The sequence below is a fragment of the Stenella coeruleoalba genome (assembly GCF_951394435.1).
Source record: "Stenella coeruleoalba genome assembly, chromosome: 5".
In the NCBI taxonomy this organism is placed as follows: domain Eukaryota; kingdom Metazoa; phylum Chordata; class Mammalia; order Artiodactyla; family Delphinidae; genus Stenella; species Stenella coeruleoalba.
Window position 1 is genome coordinate 79,248,571 of NC_137150.1, and position 20,016 is coordinate 79,268,586.

Below are 20,016 nucleotides of genomic sequence, written 5' to 3' on the forward strand. Positions count from 1 at the left end.
TAGACACAGAAGTTCAGTTGCCCAATTAAATACAATGATTAATTTTAAAATAATATTCACCTTTCATTTAGACAAATTAAGTGAGATAGTAGATAGACCATAGACCTTAGAGGGAGACGATGTGGAGACTCAGGACTGTCACTTACAAGTTATGTGACCTTGAACAAATCATGTCCATCTATGAACCTCAATATTCTCAGCTATAAATGTAGATAACACATTCAACTGTTATTGAACCCAAGTTCACGTGTCAGATGCACAGTGAGGCCAAACAAACTGAAACATTGGAGTTTGGAGCAGAGAAATGTTTATTACAAGGGCCAAGCAAAGAGAATGAGCAGCTCATGCTCAAAAGACCTGAACTCCCCCGTGGGTTTCAGGGAAGAGTTTTTAAAGGCAAATTTGCGGGGAGAGCCACAGGGTGTGTGACTGACTCTCTTCAGATTGGTTGGTGGTGAGGTAACAGGGTGGTGTTCCAAGAATCTTAATCATCAACCTTCTGGTTCCAACCAGTCTGGGGTCCCCTGTGCTTGTGCTCAGGCTGAAGTTACCATCCTCCACCTGGGTGGGGGCCTTAGTTCCTGTAATGGGACTCAGATCTGTATCAGGTTCTTATGTATATCCTTTTAGGAGGAATTAGGAGTCTTGTGCCCCTATTGTTCTAATCACTAACTATCTGAATCTGTACTTTGGGACTCAGGGAAAGTCTAGGAAGCTGAAGCCTTTTTCCTATAAACAAGAAACAAGGGAACTAGAAAGGCTTTTGTACCTGGGCGGGCCCCAAAGGGTCCCTGCTTGTTTTCACAACTACTGTGAAGATTAAATAATGGTTCACAAACTCAACAGTCCTACATATATGGAAGGTATTGTAGTTGAAGACTATGTTGTCATTTCAACTGATTATTCATTCTAAGTGTTCTAAAAAATCTGGGTTCTCTGTGAAGAATTATCAGTGCCAGGGACTTCCCTCGTGGTCCAGTGGGTAAGACTCCACGCTCCCAACGCAGGGGGCCCGGGGTTCGATCCCTGGTTGGGGAACTAGATCCCGCATGCATGCCGCAACTGAAGATCCTGCATGCCGCAACGAAGATCCCACACGCTGCAGCTAAGACCCAGCACAGCCAAAATAAATAAATAAATAAATATTTTTAAAAGTGATGAAAAAAGAATTATTAGTGCCAGTATGAGTTACTGGACAGTACTAAAAGGGAAAATCAGTCCAAAACATTTTAATTTTGTATTTGTTTTTGTTTGTTTCTCTGCTTATTTAAGGGAGATCTTTCTGAGGAAAAAAGTGCTTCTAGATTCTTGGCAGCAACAGGGCAAAATAAAGCTTTGGGGGAATAATTTGAGTAAAAAGCAGTTATGCTGTGTCTCATGTGCTAACTACTGTTGGGGGCCCAAAATGAGTATGACAAGATGACCACACATCTTCTAGAAAGTCACAATACCTCTTTATGACAAAATGATTGTTTTTACTTAGAAGCAAGGAAGTGGCTTAACCCTTAGAATAAAATTTTCCACACCACCTCAGCGTGTAGTCTCTTTGTTCCACACCACCTAAAAGTGTAGTGAAAGAGGACATTAAAATAATTAAATTCCATTTCTACCCCATAAAGCAGTGTTTTCAAAACTGCATAGAGCAGGATGCAACCAGCATAGTTGTCCTTGGTCTTCAGGTGCAGGACTTAATTGTCCTCTGTGCATGACACATGATCATCATTGGTCCCTGCAAGGGTACTTTAGTTGCATTTATCTTTATTCTCTGCCCCCACTTGCCTCTCCTTATAGGCAACCATTCTGTTTAAATAAGCAAATCATTTCACACATGTGTTCATACACGTATTTTTGTTTTTGCACACCTTCTTTAAATATATGCAAATAGTACTGGACTATGTATCTATTCTCTTTCTGACTTTTTTCCACTACCCATGCTATTTTTAAAATGTGTGCATTTTACTATGTGGGTACGTTGTCAATTTCTTCTAGTTCGGACCCTGTACTCCACATTTCCCTATCTACCTCCCCAGTGATGAATGCCCAGATTGCCTCCAGTTCCCTGCTACATAAATATGCTGTGACAATGATCCCCATAACATGTTCCCTTAAGGACTTGCTGGGAAGTTCTTTGGAATATAGATCCAGGAATAGAACTGCTGAGTCATAGGATATGCACCTATTCTTAAATTAACTGGACACTGCCTAACTGCCTTCCAAAATGGCAGGACCAGTCTCCATTCCCAAGGATTCCTGCATACTCATCAGTACTTGGCATTATCCAAGTACTAATCTAATTTCAGTCTAATGGGTGTAAAGTGATACCTCATTGTTGTTTTATTTTCCATTTTTATGATTAGTACTCTTGGAACAGCCCTTTTTGTGAGTGCTGACCTTGGATTTTCTCTTCTACATATTCTACATATTCTCCAGTGTTAAATAGGCAGAGAAACAAACAAAAAAATTTGCTTGAGTATTTTTGCTTCTATATATTGTCTGTTCATATCTCTTCTCCATTTTTCTATTGAGGTTGCTGTTCTCTTATTGTTACTAAGTTCCATAAGTATTCTAGACATTAATCCCATGTTGGATCTAGATATTTCAAATATCTTTTACCAGTTCGTCATCTATTTGTTAACTTTGTCTACAGTGTCTGTTAAAAGACACTGAGGCATATTAAAATTTTTAAGAGTTTAATTGAGGAAAAATTGATTCCAATCAGGAAGCACCAAACCAGAAGTGGTTAGGAAAGCTTCACCAACAGGAGCTCTGGGAGAGGCTTTTATAGAAAAAAGGTGGAAGAAAAGTAAGGAAATTGTTGACTGGCTACAGCTTAAAGCCTAGTTAGCTGCTTGTGATTGGTTGCCTTCAGCATTTTGATTTTTTAACCTTGAGGCATTTATAGGCTTAAATTTTGGTTTGCTTATGTAGGTCGCCATGGCATTAGCGCCACGTCAGTCTAATGTGGCGCTTATTTTGTTACAGATTTGTTACAGTCCTTATTTTGTTACAGATCCCCAACAGGTCGGTGACCCCTCAGTCCTTTGCCTGGAGTTGCAAACGCAAATCAAATGAACCCGGGTTTGGCATAGCAGAGCAGAAACTTTATTCATTGATCAAGGAATGGTGGAGAGCTTGTGCTCTAAATATACCTTCTCCCCCGGGGGAGAGGAGTAAAAGAATTTTAAGTGGTTAGGAGGCAGGGACATAATCAAGCCTCTAGGAAATGGGAGGAGATTTTCAGGGGCAACTGGGGCACGTGCAGTCTTCCACACTTCTTTGCACACTGCATGGATTGTGTCTAGCAAAGTGCAAGTTTCCCCCCTGGGTGGAGATTTTAGCATAGTAATGAAGCAAAGGTAACTTTTGGACACTGCCAGGTTTCACCTGCGCAGAAACATTTCTGTGGTGAAGTCAGAGCCGGTTCAGGTTGGTTGACCACTGCACGTTCCTGGAAGCACAGCTGTAAAACATCTTTGACAAATATCAGGTGCTTTGAAATAAGCAAAGAGATAAATCAAGGTAAGGATCCTTTAGCTCTTAGGGGCAGGTATGGGTAACAGTTTAAATAATTTAGCATGTCCTTTGTAAATCCTCAAACCTTTATTTTCATGTAATTAACTTCATCAGTTTTTTTACTTAAAATTTGTTCTTTTGAAATGTCGTCTAACCGGTTGTTCCGCACCCTTTGGTATAAAGATAATCTCCTCTAGTATCTTCTATTAATTTCTTAGTTTGTCCTTTCACATCTAGATGTGGAATTTAATTTTTTCCAGTTTATTTTCTTTTCCCCATTGATTTGTTGAACTGTGTTTATAGTATACTACATTTCCAAGCGATATCGATGTTGCCAGTTCAAGAAGCACTCTGAGTAGCAAGATAAGTGAACAGCTGGTTGAAAGAATAGTGGTTAAGGGTGACTTCAGGAGAATGTAAGGGCAGGATGTTGTATTATTAAACATATCAATGCAGAATGAAGTAAAATTCATGCTAATTAGTAGTTTTTAGATGACGAAATGGGGATGGTCTTAGTATCTTCGAAAATACACACATAGAAGTTACTCCTACGTGGCACCAGTTCACAGACACACCTCAGGATTCCCTGAGCTAAATCTCTGAAATACAGAGACAAATCTCGGTTAGGTGATACTGAAAGTTTTATTACCCAAAATATCTATCCCTAGGCAGCTGTTTTACGAACGCCCGGAAGTCCTGCTTTAAAAAATAAGTTCATTCTTTCTCCAACAATTCTCTGCAGAAAAAAACCGCAATGGTTATGGGCATTATATTGCAAATAACGTAGGCACCAGTTTACTTATCTACTTAGGTAGATAGGTGTTAACTGAATTTGAGAAATGACGAGGAAAAAGCATTTTTCTAACTGGTATATTTGCCTTGTGACTGGACAATTCATACTGAAATCAAATCAGTTGGAGAGGGAGCTATGAATACCAACTAGCTGAGGATTTAAAGCGTGTGGGGTGAGGTATGAGTAGCAGAGGAATTTTTTTTTTCTTCAAAACTTGTGAATTGGATTGTTCAAACTGAAGGGGGGTGGAGAGGACAATAAAAAGGCAGAGAATGTTGAGCGTAAAATACTGGGAACTAATCTGATATTCAAGAGGAACTGGCTTTCGCTAGTGGTTTCTCTTGTTTGGCTTGGACAAGTCATTTCACCTTTTCAGGCTTCGGTTTTCGACATTCGTGGTGGGTGTAGGGTTGAGATATCTCTGAGCAGCCTTACTACTTTCATCCTTTGTGGGTCCTCCCCAAGTCGATTTACAAACTCAGCACTTTCATCTCGCCTCTCTGCGCCTGCGCCGAAGAGGCGCTCTCGCGTTAATGGCTTTATTTTGCCTCTTCTGCGCACGCGCCTTTTTTTCCCTTTTAATCCCTTCTCCTTCCCCTCACCCCCAATTGTCAGAGGGAGGTAGGACTTCCTGTTCTTTTCACAGCGACTGCCGGAAGTGATTGCGGGCTAATCGGCGGCGTTTGCGGAGGCTGAAGAGTTTAGGGCGTCTGTACTAGTTGCTGCTTTTGGCGCGAAAAATGCCGGGTCTGGCGGCCGCAAGCCCTGCCCCATCTGAGTCGCAGGAGAAGAAGCCTCTGAAGCCCTGTTGCGCCTGCCCGGAGACCAAGAAGGCGCGCGATGCGTGGTCAGTGCGCAGTCAGGGAGGGGGCGGCCGGCAGGCTTCGCGCGCTGCGTTCGGGCGCCTCTGCGCCGCGTGGAGCTGGTCGTGGCCCTCGCTTTGTCGTGCGGCGCTCTTGAGGGTTGTAGAGCCCTGTAGGGTTCGCAGTCAGCTGTCTGCAGACTGATCCTATAGCTCAGTCTGGGGAAACATGAGGGGATTGGAGAGAGAGCGGATTGACCTGGGCTCGCTTCGTCCGTTCATTCTTTACTGCAAAGGGTTTCTCAGCATCTGTTATAGGTCAAGCACTGCCTTAGGTCCGAAGACGTAGAAACGGGTAAAGATGCTGCTTGATTTAAAGGAGCTTAAAGTTAATGGAGCATTAAAGTTAATGATTGCTGTACCAGGTTTGGCAGTATCAAAGAGTAAGTTTTCTGGTAATTTCTCCCAAAATTTAGACATAGTAGGACACAGGACAGGGTACGTTTCTTAACAGTAGGGAAGATCCCCTTAACCCCACCCCTTTTAGATGATTTAAAAATCAACCAGGCTATGACATAGATGACATTATAGTGTTGAGAATAGTACATCTACAGTACCATTAACCCGCAAAAGGTTTTGTTTGTTCTTATTGTATACAGCTATTGTATACAGCAAGGGCCCCCAACCGGGCTGCACAGCGAGGCATGAGCTACGGGCCATGAGCTACAGGCCATGAGCTGCGAGTGAAGCTTCATCTGCCGCTCCCCAGCTCCCCATTGCTCTCATTACAGCCTGAATCATTCCCCTATCACTCACATTACAGCTTGAACTAACACCTATCTCCCCCCGCCCCAACCCTGTGGAAAAACTGTCTTCCACAAAACTGGTCCCTGGTGCCAAAAATGTTGGGGACCGCTGGTATACAGCCTCTATTGTGGAACAAATCTCAGAAGAAATCTTCAGATAACGTGAATGTACACCTCTCCCTCCAGCCCCTTTTTGTCCTCACATAGAAAGTAAAGAGATCATAAGTGGCATAGAGGGGGAATAAAGTTGTAGTAGCTCAGTGCTTTTTATTAATACTCAGTACTTTGCAAATAATACTGTGAAGGGAGAATTGAAAGACTACTATGATCGGTAACAATACTTACACACTTTAAGTACTTATTGAACTTTCAGATATTATTTTATCATGATTAAGAGTCTGGGATCCAGTGTCAGGGTTTGAATTCTGGTCCACCAAACCAGCTTTGTGACCTTGAGCAAATTTTTTAACATATCTGCCTCATATCTGTAAAATGGGCCTAATAAAAGTATCTGCCTCCAGGATTACTGTGCTATAAGCCACATCAAGTGCCTAGCACAGTATTTACAGCATTCAGTAAACGATCAGGGATGGCTAGCTATTAGTTTCACAAGGAGCTTGCTATCCCAAGCAGACGGCCCTTAAAGTTATTGAAGGATATGTAGGATTTAGAAGGAAGGAGAACCTACCTTTCTTTAAATTACTTCTGCATCAGTTATCTCTGACCACTATGGCTTCTCCCAAAATATCTAGAGTCAGGAGTCAATTTTTTTTTGTAGTTGAATTTGGCTTAACTTGATTCTGTGCTAAAATTACATTTTCAGGCCCTTAGAAATAAAGCTGTGTGGTCCTAGTCTTTCCTTTGTGAATTTTATAAGTAAAAAGTTCTTTGATCATCATGAGTGGGGCTCATCAGGCTGCTCTTGGCAGCCAAATGTTTTTTGCTCTTTGTGTTGGGTGTCTTGTGGTTAGAAGTAGATTTACTTAGGTGTATTTGAATGTAGAGCAGAATCAAAATTTAATTCCTCTGCGATAGGCAAAAAATAAAGCTCTTCTTTCTGTCCATTTAACATTAACTTTTTATTCAGTTTATTTCATTATAGAGCGGTATTATTCCTTGGATATTGTCTAGAGGCAATATTTAATATGCATAATTATTTCTTCTAATCAGATTCCTCCGTGCCCCCCCCAAAACTAGTTATCTGTGGGACATTTTCATGGGCAAGGAGGTATCACAGGAGCCAATAAAACAAAGCCATTTGGTATAATAGCATTTTTTAAAACTCCAGTTGTATTCAGTGAGATCCGTGTTTGGCCTCGCTCCCCATCACTGTCTTGCATGCTTTTTTACCACTAATGTGCTTAGTGCCTACTTTGTTAGATAACAAGTACATTTTGTTTTATAGCATCATTGAGAAAGGAGAAGAGAACTGTGGACCCCTAATTGAGGCCCACAAGGAATGCATGAGAGCCCTGGGATTTAAGATATGAAATGGTGAGCATGCTACTCTCTTATTGGGAAGGTAATACATAGGCTGACTGCTTCAAATTTGTGTATTGCTTTACAGATTTAGTGATCATTGGGCAGCATTCTGTCTGAAAGGTAGTTCACCTGGTTAACCTAACATGCCTAAGTATCACTGGAAAGATAACGTCTCAGTTTCTAGTGTACGGAATAAATGATGCTAATAAATTAAGAGGGGTGGGACTTCCCTGGCTGTCTGGTGGTTAAGATTCCACGCTTCCACTGCAGGGGACCTGGATTTGATCTCTGGTTGGTAGGGATCCTGCATGATGCATGGTGCAGACGGAAAAAAAAAAAAAATTAGAGGTGTTTGGTGGATTTGGGAAGGGGAGAATTAAGCTTTCAAGAAAGGGCTTGGCAAAGCCTTTAGAGTTATGTTAGAGACAGAGGAATCACGACTTAGGAAGTTCAAAATATTCAGTTGTCTGACTTAAAAGGGAAATGTTCTCTACTTTTTGTTTCTAATCTTGTGAGTTTTTAGGAAGTGTTTTTAAATACGGAGTAGGCAGCACATGGAAGCATTGCTTTCTGCAAAACAGAAATGGAATTGTTGCAGTTTCTTTTGTACCATGCTTTATTCTAATAAAACTAAAACCTCAGACCATTGTTTGAAGAACTTTGAATTCAAATTTTAATGCTGAAAGGGACCTTAAGTGATGTGTATACAATACCACAAATAAATTATCTCCTTTTATTTGGAACCTCTTCCTTCAGATAGCAACTTGACTTATTCCCTCATTTCAGATCTCTTTTCAGATGTTTTCTCCCTCACTTCAGATCTCTTTTCAGATCTGTTTTCAAGCCTCCTAATTGGAGAGGCTTTCCCTCAACATTCCATCTAAAATAGCATCCGTTCCCCATCTATCCCCACTCTATCCTGGCACTGTCCAGTAGAACTTTCTGTGATAATGAAACGTTCTGTGCCTGCACTCTACAATATGGTAGCCACTAGCCATATGTGGCTGTGGAGCCCTTGAAATGTGGCTAGTAAAGCTGAGGAACTAAATTTTTTGTATGTTTGTTTTTTTATTTTAATAGCCACATATGGCTAGTGGCTAGGCTACACCATTGCCTGCATATTTTGTATTTATTTATCATCCGAATTGCTTTACTTCAATTAGAATGTAAGTTCTGAGACAGAAGGTTTCTGTTTACTCACTGGCATACCTCCAGGACCAGTAACAGTGCCTGGCACATAGTAGGTGCTCAATAGAGGAGTGTTAAATCAATAAATGAGGAAACTAAGGCCTATAGATATGAAGTGACTTCTTCTTTTTTTTTTTTTTTTTGCGGTACGTGGGCCTCTCACTGTTGTGGCCTCTCCCGTTGCGGAGCACAGGCTCTGGACGCGCAGGCTCAGTGGCCATGGCTCACGGGCCCAGCCGCTCCGCGGCATGTGGGACCTTCCCGGACCGGGGCACGAACCCGTGTCCCCTGCATCGGCAGGCAGACTCTCAACCACTGCGCCACCAGGGAAGCTCTGAAGTGACTTCTTATAGGCAGGGTCAGAACTGGAACGTCTGTCTCCAGAGGCTCCCTCTGCTTGGTGCTATTACTCCCCTGTAAGATCCACACCACACCACCACTTATAATAATAGCTGAGAGATAATGCGAAAGCTACATACCAATGTAGGAGTAATAGAGAGCCTGGCTTCTTTCCCTTTCACCTCTTTCCTGCCTCTTTGGAATTTTACATGTGGCCAGTCTTCCTCACTGAGCTGTGAAAAAGGAGGGATAAGGAACCTGTCCCCAGCTGATAAGAAGTATCACTGTGTAGTGGAAAACAGTCTAGGCTGGAAGTCCTGAGGCTTAACTTTGCTTCTCCTGTTCTCTAGCTTAGCATGTGTTTCACTTTAGCTACATCTATATTCATCAAGACATTAATCCTGTCTGGATTTCACTTTTTTCATTTATAAAAAGAGAACCATAATATATTTTGTGATTTTACACATGGTATGATATCTGTGTATACAAGATATACTTAAGTGCCTTTAAGATTAGATGGTTATTTAAAGAAATCCCATGGTGAATCATTTTGTAAAATAAGTAAATATGGTTGTGGGGAGCTGTTCTTAAAAAGTTTAACTATTGATTATTTCAAAGACATGAAATCTCAACATTTGTACATGATTTCCTTGTTCCTAATCTAACTTTCTTCCTAGTCAGTTTTGTTAGCTGTTGCTTAGGGTTAAGCCTGCCTTGACAAAAAGGGTGATTTTTAAAAATGCTAATTTTTAGGAGCATCAGAAGTCTCTTGGACTTCATGTGGACCTCACAGGTGATACAATTATTGCTATAACTAGCATATATTCACGAGGACCAGAAGATATCATGGTTTTCTATGTTATTGGGACAGAGAGTAAGAGTGATTCCTGTGTACTTCATTTGTGTATAAAAGAAAATGCAAGAGCTTTGGACTTAGAAGACCTGATGTTTAACTGATTGTACGATCTTGGGCAAGTCCTTAACTTTCTGAATCTTAGTTTTCTCATGTGTAAAGGAGAGAGAACAGTACCTGACCAAACTACTTCATTAGAGTCATTATGATGATTAAATGATATATGTGTGAATACGCTTTGTAAACTGTCAAAGAGAAACCAGAACAGAAGCCATATCTTGGGAGTCATGGATAGCAGACATTCTACTGAGGTCTGTTTAATAGATGTCCTGATTATTTTTGAATCCTGGTTACAAAAAGAAGAATCTGAATCCACATAGGGCCTTTCCAAGAATTGAATAATCATTTTAAAATTTTCAGCATAATACTACTTTTGGAGGAAGAACATGTGGTTGGATCTACATTGGTCCCAGGTGTCCTATTTCCCTGGCCCCCATGGGGAAATGGAAGGACAGTGAAGTCAAAAAAAGACTCTCAAGTTAAGAGTGGATAGGTGGTGGCATTCAAACTAGAATCTAGGTCTTTTTTACTCTCCAAATCTCAAGCACTTTATACTTCACTCCTTGCACTTAATGAGATTTTATTCCAACATATTCATTTTTAGGATTACACATAGTCTTGAACTTCAATCCTAAAACTTTATTTTGAATGCTAATTACAAAGACCTGTTGTTGAAATGCATAGGTGTATATAACTCAGAAACCAGGTCAGTGACTGTAGGGTAAAATCCAGTGCTACTGTCTGCACTGTTATAAGATAAACTTAACTAAATTGGTATCTCTTAGACTATTAGACCACATTTTTCCGAGGATAGCTTCAAAGGAAAAATATTTTGCAATCTTAGATCTTCCCAGTAATGATCATGAAACTTCCTTAATTCAAAAACCTTTGTAGATTTTAATGTTATTTTCTAAATAAGATAGATCTTAATTGTACCTTGAATCCAGTAAATTGGACTTAGTATGAAAGCAAGTGTACCTTTATAATCACCCGAGGAATGTTTTCCAAAATTCACAAGCCTGAGCCCTGAACTGTACCGGTTGACTCAGAAGCTCCTAGATAACTTTCAAGTGTCCCCCTCTTTAGAACCACTGGCTTAAGCTGAAGATGTAGTAGGGATGGTATAAATAAATATAAATTGTCTAAAGATTTAATAGCAGCAAAGGCAGAGACTTGAAAATTACTCGTAAGGAATAACAAGGTGTGATGGTGGTGATTCTAGTCACTTCTATCTTTTGACTGCTTCTTTTACTGAAAGAGAAACTAGAGGAACCTAAAACCTGCTTAGAAATGTAAAGAGGAAATGGCTGCTGGTATCTTTCTGCCTTTAGGAGCCAGGAGGAACCTAGAGAATCCAGCTCGGGGGCTAAAATCATTGAAAGAAATTAAAGGACCAGCACTGAGTGGTGGTGATACTCAGTATTTATTAAGCTTAACAGAACTTAATAGTTCACACACACAAAACGCACAGAGAGACAACTGATGATGTATGAAAATATGATCCTGAGAGTCAAGAAAAAGGGTCATTTCTGCTATTTGAACATTTATTCATTCAATAGATATCTATTGTTTAGAACTCTAGAAAATGCCAAGATGAGAAGACACAGGGTCTCTTCTGTCAAGGACTTTGTACCCAGAGGCTTTCAGTGGGTAGCCCCTCCTGATGTATAGTAGCCGGTAACAAAAGCGGTAGCAATGCTATATAGACTGCTACCTCTTGAAATGTTGAGTGGCTTCATTTTTGCTTATCTTTAAGTGTATTCTTCCTTTGAGCCTTAGAAAAGAGAGAGTTTATATATTTATATTGTTGTTAAGGCTTATCTTCTTTTCTAAACCAAATGCAGGGAATAGCTAGGTGAGGGAAGCGCTTGAATTAGACTTGAAGAGTTGGCTAGCCCAAATTACTCAGTTACCTTTATAGCATTGTTCCTGTCTTCTGGGATGGGGGATGGGGGTGGGGGTGGCGTGGCTGCCAGCTGTCTGGAGAGAAGCCTGGTACACCAGCAACCCCATCCTCTGCTGCTCTCCCTTTTTGATCTTTCCAAATTCATTTCAGAAGTGTTACCCTTACTTTGCCCTTGGGATTGAGTAACTTTCCACAGGAGATGCTTGTGTACAGAGCTGACCTTCTGCCTTCCACTTCATGGATCTTTGCCAAACACTTGAGTTAGAACGGAGGAGGCTACAGGTCTCTTCTCTTTAGTATCTGCAAAAGTAAACTCCCTTAGTCTTTTGTGGAAGATGTTTTTGAGAAAATAAATAAATGTATAGTTTTTACTTCAACAAAGCCTTTAAAGGTTAAACTTTGTAATGGATTGAACAGTTTCCGTGATGTTTTTATTTAAACAGAACTAGAATTTTAAAATGTGGATCTTTTATTTCATGGCTGGTTTAGAATAATTGTGGCAGTTAGTTAATAGTCCTCAGCTGAGGCATTCATTTCTAGCATCTTAATTCCCTGACTTCATAGGTCTGACATGATGCTTGAAACCTGACTTTCTAAAATACATCTTTTTCTGCAGGTGGTCTGCTCTGGGAATTAATAATTCCTGAAAAATGAAGAAGATTTAATAACTTTGGGAGCTCTTTGATGAACATTGATAAATTTAAAAGTATTTATAACTTATTAAAAAAAAGAGAATATCCCTGGTCAAAAGTCTTCAGGTGTGTTTCTTTTTGTGTTCCTCACATGGCGTTTATGTATTTATTTTTCTTAAAGAATACCTGTGGCCATAATTCAAAAAGAGTTATGTACCACAATGTTCATTGCAGTTCTATTTACAATAGCCAGGACATGGAAGCAGCCTAAGTGTCCACCGACAGATGAATGGATAAAGAAGATGTGGCACATATATACAATGGAATATTACTCAGCCATAAAAAGAAACTAAATTAAGTTATTTGTAGTGAGGTAGATGGACCTAGAGACTGTCATACAGAATGAAGTAAGTCAGAAAGAGAAAAATAAATACCGTATGCTAACATATATGGAATCTTAAAAAAAAAAAGTTTATGAAGAACCTAGGGACAGGATGGGAATAAAGATGTAGATGTAGAGAATGGACTTGGGGACACGGGGAGGGGGAAGGGTAAGCTGGGACAAAGTGAGAGTGGCGTGGACTTATATATACTACCAAAATAGATAGCTAGTGGGAAGCAGCCGCATAGCACAGGGAGATCAGCTTGGTGCTTTGTGACCACCTAGAGGGGTGGGATAGGGTGGGAGGGAGACGCAAGAGCGAGGAGATATGGGGATATATGTATATGTATAGCTGATTCACTTTGTTATAAAGCAGAAACTAACACACCATGGTAAAGCAATTATACTCCAATAAAGACATTAAAAAAAAAAAGAATACCTGTGGGTTCCTCATCTGTGGATTCAACCAACCTTAGATCAAAAATATTGGGGGGTGGGGGTGGGTGAATTCCAGTAAGACTTGAGTTTGCTGCTTTTTCAACTATTTACATAGTGTTTACAGCTGTTTACATTGTATTTACAAGTATTTGCATAACATTTACATTTTATGTATTGTAAGTGATCAGGAGATGATTTAAAGTATATAGGAGGATATGCTTAAGTTATATAGAAAAACACCACCATTTTATCAATATATAAGGGACTTGAGCAAATGCAGATTTCAGTATCCACAGGGGTCCTGGAACCAATCGCCCAGGATCCTGAGGGATGACTGTGGTATAAACAAATCTTGTAATACAAGCCCTGTGGTCCTATTAGCTGCTTATGAGGTAATGAGACAATTGGTCATATTCTGTCCAAGTAAATGGAGTTTTAGATCTCAACAATAAAAGACACTGAGAAGCATAAATAAGTGAATATGTAGGGTTCATGTATCACGATTGGAAAATTGCCTCTTACAAAAGAGCTGAACTAAAATGTTCCCTAAGATTCCTTCCTAGTTAATTAAGAGCATGGCTTCAAAGTGACAGACTTAAGTTCAACAGCTGGCTATGTGACCTCAAGCAAGTCAACTGTTGGTGTCTGTTTTTCTCATCTGAAAGAAAACAGAGCAGCAATACCTAAGTTACAAGATTGTGCTTACACATTGAAATGGTGTACATAAAGCATTTGGCACGGTAACATTCAGTGTTACTAACATTCTCTAATTCTTTGTATTTGTATTTTTCACGTTAATATTTGTTTGGATGTAGAGTTTTTATTTTATTGATAGTAAGCACTTTATAGTTTTCAGAGCATTCTTTTAGGGTGAAGAATAGAATCTTGGACTCCTAAGGCAGATGATGTGAACCAACTTCCCACCCAATACAGATCCTTGGCAGATGGCTATCCAGATTCTGCTTGAATATGTCCTGGGACTACAAAAGGAAAAAAAAAAAATCCCTAACCGTATCATCTCCCAATGTTAATTTTTGCTGTTCCAAACTTTTCTTATACATTTTTCTAAAACAAAAAATTAGATCATTTTTCTATACTACATATTTTTAATGCAATCACAATATTAATTACCTTCTCCCCTTAATATATTTTACCACCTGTGAGTTCAGTTCTACAATATGAGTTGTAGTAGCTATGTATAAATCTACTGTATGGCTTACCAATTCCCTATCTACATACATTCAACAATCAAATGTTTTATAGAATGCCTGCTGTGTGTCAGATACCCTTCTAGGAATTGGGTCTCAGAATTGAACAGGATACATAACAGATACCTAAATTATTTCTGATTTTAAAATACATTGTTTTGCTGGCTGGTTTTATGGAAACATGTAAGGAAGAAAGAAAGAAGTCACCTGAAATCCCACCAGTCTACAATAGGGCCACTTTTTGGTGACCTTCTTGCCATTTATCTCTTTCTGCATGTATGTTCACTTTTTATTTTTATTTTTTTGCTACTCCATTATAATACGGCGATGGAAGTTTCCATAGGAAAGTCTTTACAAGTATCTTTACTAATCATTTAACTAAGGATGGGCCAGAGTTTTCAAAGCTTTGAATGAGTACTGCCTGACTGATGTCTAGAAAGGGGGTGCCCATTTATAATACCTTAGTACCTGTGGGTGCCTGTTTCCCTAAGCTCTTAGCAAGGTTAATTTTTTTCAGCCTTTGCCAGTTTGATACGCTCACCTGATTTGTAAAGAATTAACACACCCTTCTTGACATCTGCCATAGTTAAAAGTACATCTCACAAGACCCTCTGCCTACCATTCCCTAGTGCTTAAGCCTTCCCAGAAATCATGTGCAGCATTTTGATACTATCAGTAATAGATGTCACCACAATAATTTGAAAAATGAAGAACTTAGCTTCCAAATAGGTGATCACCACATTCTGACCACCACATACCTCTTTGCTAAGCCCCTGCTATTCACAATACATCCCAAAATCTCAATACAGATACATTCACACTATCCTCTATAATTGGTTCCCTTCGTCTAACGTGAAACATTTGCCTTGAAGGTTGATAAGAACAGGACCATGTCCCTAAGCAAGGTCTCCATTAGGTTAACTATACCTTCTGCAGGTCTGATGTGAGGGTGATGGAGAAACTATAATCCCCATTTTACAGGTGAGTACAGGCACTCAGGTTAAGGAAGTTGCTCTGGTTAAATATCTGGTGACCTGGGATGTGAGTCTTGGTCATTAGAGTTCAAGCCCAAAAGCCCAGTGTTCTTTCCTGTACCAGGTGTCTAATATAAACATCATATATTCATAGTTGTAAATTCATTTATTCACTCAGTACATATTTAGTGAAGGCTTATTATGTGCAAAGAACTGCCCTAAGTGTTGAGTATTTATGTGTGAATCAGACATAGCCCCTGTCCTCAAGAATAGAGGCTGCTTGACTCAACATTTACTGAGGACATACTAAATGCCAACTATGTGCTAAGTAGTGAACAAAGATTAGTAAGACATGGCCTGCTCTCAAAGAGCTTATATTCTGGTGGATATATGTATATAAGCTAAAAAATATAAAGTTGAATATTCAGTGCTATGATAAATATTTGCCTTAAAAGAGTGCATGTGTGACTATACCCAGTGTTTCTTTCTTTAGCTATTATAAACTGCTAGATGGTAGTTCTATCTGTGTTAATTATGGTGCTTTCGACAGCTAAGTAATACAAAATCCTCATCAAGGGAAACACATAACTGGCAGTCCAGGGTTAGGGCAAGCTCTAGATGCAGTGATATCAAGGCTCTGTGGTGCCATCCAAGACTCAAGTTATTTTCATCTCAGAGCTCTCTCCTAGGACTAATGAAGCTAATAATGTACTTTCTTGTTCAAGTGCAGCAGAGGAAAGAGAAATCATTCCTAAGGCATGAAGTCCCCACACCCACCCCCCTTTTTTTTGGTCTGATTGAACCAAATTAGGTTATGTGTATTTTTATGGACCAATAATAATTGTCAACAGAATGCCCTTTGCTGACTGGCTTAAACAGGATTTCCTCCTTGGATCCATGGGTAGGTGAGATATCAGAACAAAACTGGAATTCTGTTACAAGGAGGAAGTGGTAAATGGTAAATGGGTATTGAGTAGACAACCAACTTTGCACTAAATCATCGTGTTCACTTAACAACCAAGTCATCCTGAATGGTCAAATTGAGTTTAGAGGAGCAATTCCTATCAGTTTACTCAGACTTTTGAGAGAAAATTATTGGTAGCACATAACAAGTCATATGACGTTCAGTTTTCATAGAATAAAACAATCAGCAGATGTTCGGAGAACTGTTGGTTGAAGAGTAGTCCTTACGGAGATCCTTAGGGAGATGGGAATCTGAATGCCTTCAGCTGTGAGTACCAGAATACCGAACTACAGAGACTTAAGCAATAAATGTAATTTATCTCCTGTCATAAAGTCTGAAGGTTGAAAGTTTCAGATTTGAGACAATGGCTCAGTGATACTTTGAAGAACCAAGGCTTGTTCTATTTTTCTCCTCTTTAACCTTCTCATCCTTAGGCCTATCCTATCTCATGGGTACAGTGGCTTCAAACATTACATCATCATACAACTGTATTCAAGCCAGGATGAAAGGTAGTAGGCTTCCTTACTGTCTCTATCAGGGAGTATACTTTTCCCCAGATACTCCCACACCCGTGTCCTCTTATGTCTCATTGGTCACATGTCCACTCTTAAACTAGTTGCCATTGTGGGGAATGGGATATCGTGCTTAGATTTGACCAGTCTTTTTTTTTTTTAACTTGGAAGTCTTTTTGATACCAGTTCTTATTGTTTTTTTAAAAAATATTTATTTATTTATTTGGTTGTACCGGGTCTTAGTTGCAGCAGGTGGGCTCCTTAGTTATGGCATGGGAACTCTTAGTTGCAGCATGCATGTGGGATCTATTTCGCTGACCAGGAATCAAATGCGGGCCCCCCGCATTGGGAGCTCAGCGTCTTATCCATTGCGCCACCAGGGAAGTCCCTTTACCAGTCTTATTTCAGGCCCTGGCAACTGGGAGAGAAGCCCACCCTCCTTTACATATCGCCCAAGCAAAATCAGAGTTCCATAAACTGGGGGAAAAAGAGGAAATGGATAAGGAACCAGTAGTGTCTGCCCAATATCAACTCAGCAGTATGTGTCCAATGCCTAGAATCATGCCTGTGTTCGATTTTAATAACTATATTAGGAAAGCATTAAAAGCATCAAGCCCAATGTTTCTCAAACTACCTGTGGTGAAACTACATGTAGTTTCTCAAACTACAAGTAGTAAACTACTACTACTTTAATTTTTTCCAATTCACAGACTAATACGTTTCCTGTCAAACTGTATAAAGATGTCTTAAGTCCTCTGTTTCTGTCCATATCTCATCATGGACCAGTAACAGCTCTCGGACCAGCCATGGTCTGTGACCACTCTTGGAGAGATGGTGTACCCGGCTGACTTCATAATCTGGCCCTGGCCTGCCTCTCCTGCCTCGTGTCCTGCTGCTCCCTTTGATTCACTGATAACAAACTGTTCTCTGTTACCAGAATATGCCATGTATTTTCGTTTTACTTCTGGACTTGACTTCACATTCTGTTCTCCCTTCCCGGAATGCCCTCCCCTAGCTGGGGAACACCTACTTGGCTTTTTAAACCAGCTTAAATGTCATCCTCCCTTGTGATGTTTTTCCTGTATTCTTTGCTCCCCTATCAGTGCTTCCTTTGAACCCCTTCCTATCTCATGGTTGTGATAGCTTCAAGCATTATATCATCACACAACTGTATTCAAGCCAGGATGAAAGGTAGCAGGCCTCCTTACTGTCTCCACCAGGGAGTATACTTCTTCCAGAAGCTCCCTGACACGTCCTCTTATGTCTCATTGGTCACATGCCCAATAAGTGTATTTTTTGGGTTGTAGTTCTTTCTGGGTCAGTCTCCCTCACTCATTGTCTTCCTCATCTTCTATCCCCAGTTCCTGGCACACATACTTTGTCCTAAGTAAATGTTTATTCAATAGAACTGACTCAACAAATGATGTGACTTCTGTGTCTTTCCTTTTATTCTCCCCAAATATTTTCTACCGTGCTTCTGCCTGCATATTTGTGTCTTTCCTTATAAGAACACACCATTTTGACACACAATTTTTCTTTCTTCTTCTATCAAACCTGGTTTAAAAACAAAGATACAGCTTTTCACTGTATTCCTGTCATAGGTCCCACCCCACAGGTATCACTGTCACTGTCACTACAGGCAGCATGTGGTGTTTATGCCACCCCAGCGGCATACACAAATTCCTGGTAGCAATGAATGAGCCTGCATATTAACTCCCCAAAGTACCTGGCAAGGTGGTACAGCACAGAGAACCTACAATTTAGAGTCACAATGACCTAGGCTTTAGCCCCTATTCACATACTATCTCTGTCACCTTGGGGATGTTCCTTAACCTCTCAGAGCTTGTTTCTTCCATTAATAATAAAGTATCATAGGGAGACATGAGGAAACAATAACTGCTTGACAAATGTTAGTACCTTCTGCTCAGATGAGCACATTTGTGGATTGACAAAAAAGACAGGGTGAGAGCCAGCAGTCAGCTGGTCCGCCTGGCTCTTTAAGGGATCAGGACCAGCCCATTGGTCAGGCTTGCTGAGAAAGATGACCTGTTTTGAAATTCTATCTTGGGCAGAGCCTTGGTTGTTTCTCTGTTCCTGTGCTTCTCATTTCCTTGCTCACAGCTGGCAGAGACAGCCACTCTGACAGCTCAGGGGGCGCATGACTAAGGTGGAGGGATGAGCAGCTGCTGCTTGCTAAAGGGGGTGGCTTGGCCAGGAGGCAGGCAGGTGACCGAAAAGCAGCATATGGAAATTCCCAAACTCCACTGCTGAAATGACATCAAGGACCCAAATGGTTGCTGTGGGAAAGGCTGGGGGCGAGGGCAGCGGGGAGGGGCATGGGGCCTTCTCCAGGAGCTCTCTAGCTCTTTTCCTTTGCCACTGATTTTCCCCCTCAACGTTAGAAAAAAGGGAATAAGATGCACATTTGTTGGTTAGGTGATTGTAATTAAAGAAGAAAAAACCCAGCTTCTTTCAACACACCGTACATTTTCACACCTCCATGCCTATGCTTCTTCTGCTGTTCTCACCACTAGAAATCCTCTTCTCCCTCTACCTGGCTAATTCAACCTCTGCACCCCAAATTCCTTGTTAGCACCTGTGTCTTCCTTCTTCAATGCCACCTTCCTTCCAGGCTGCCACGTCTCCTAAACTCAACTCAGTTACTATGCTTCCCACACTGAACTGAGGTTGTTTTTTGAGGTATCTCTCCCTTGATAGAGTGAAAGCTCTTGGGAATCTTTGATTCTCTAAGTGCTTGGCTCATAGCAGGCACTCAATGTGTGTTGAGTTGAAAACTTCTACTCCTCTGCATATTTGACAATTCCTAATCTCTCGCTAATTTTACTTAGGTTACTAGCAGTATAATAAAGGTCCCTATGGATCGAGCACTTGAATAGCTCTGGAAGGTTACTGGGTGCCTCCACCCCCTGTCCCCGCCCCCATACCTCAGGGGCTGTAGGAGTAATGGTAGTAAGGAAACAAAATCAAGGAGTCATGTGGAAGCCAGAGGGACATTTCTTAGTTTAGTGTTTGCATATTCCCAGATTTGAAATTGATGACCTAAGGTAGACCCCAGGTTCATCCAGAAGTTCCTGAATGTCCTCAGACTTTCTGGGGGGAGTGGAGTTAGGAGTCATGGATCTCGTCCTATATTTCCACTAACT

The 20,016-nt window shown here is 40.5% G+C and overlaps 1 protein-coding gene and 1 long non-coding RNA gene across 2 annotated transcripts in view; one reads left to right on the forward strand and one right to left on the reverse strand.

Moving 5' to 3' along the window:
- The first annotated feature begins 4,828 nt into the window (after positions 1-4,828).
- Positions 4,829-13,055, forward strand: COX17 (cytochrome c oxidase copper chaperone COX17). The gene is made up of 3 exons (XM_079921605.1): positions 4,829-5,153; positions 7,320-7,408; positions 12,359-13,055. Exons 1-2 carry the CDS (start codon positions 5,047-5,049, stop codon positions 7,402-7,404), a joined length of 192 nt encoding a protein of 63 aa, XP_079777731.1. The 5' UTR covers positions 4,829-5,046; the 3' UTR covers positions 7,405-7,408; positions 12,359-13,055.
- The window catches only part of LOC307186471, a 36,441-nt gene continuing 23,850 nt past the window's right edge, over positions 7,426-20,016 (reverse strand). The window contains exon 4 of the long non-coding RNA XR_013828340.1: positions 7,426-12,042. This is a non-coding gene — a long non-coding RNA (uncharacterized lncRNA). The remainder of the gene's footprint in view (positions 12,043-20,016) is intronic.

Bases quoted from the DNA above. Each gene is read 5' to 3' on its own strand.
- COX17 (XM_079921605.1), top strand. From the start codon at position 5,047: ATGCCGGGTCTGGCGGCCGCAAGCCCTGCCCCATCTGAGTCGCAGGAG. The intron at 5,154-7,319 runs GTCAGTGCGCAG...TTTGTTTTATAG, and splicing joins AAGAAGGCGCGCGATGCGTG to CATCATTGAGAAAGGAGAAG.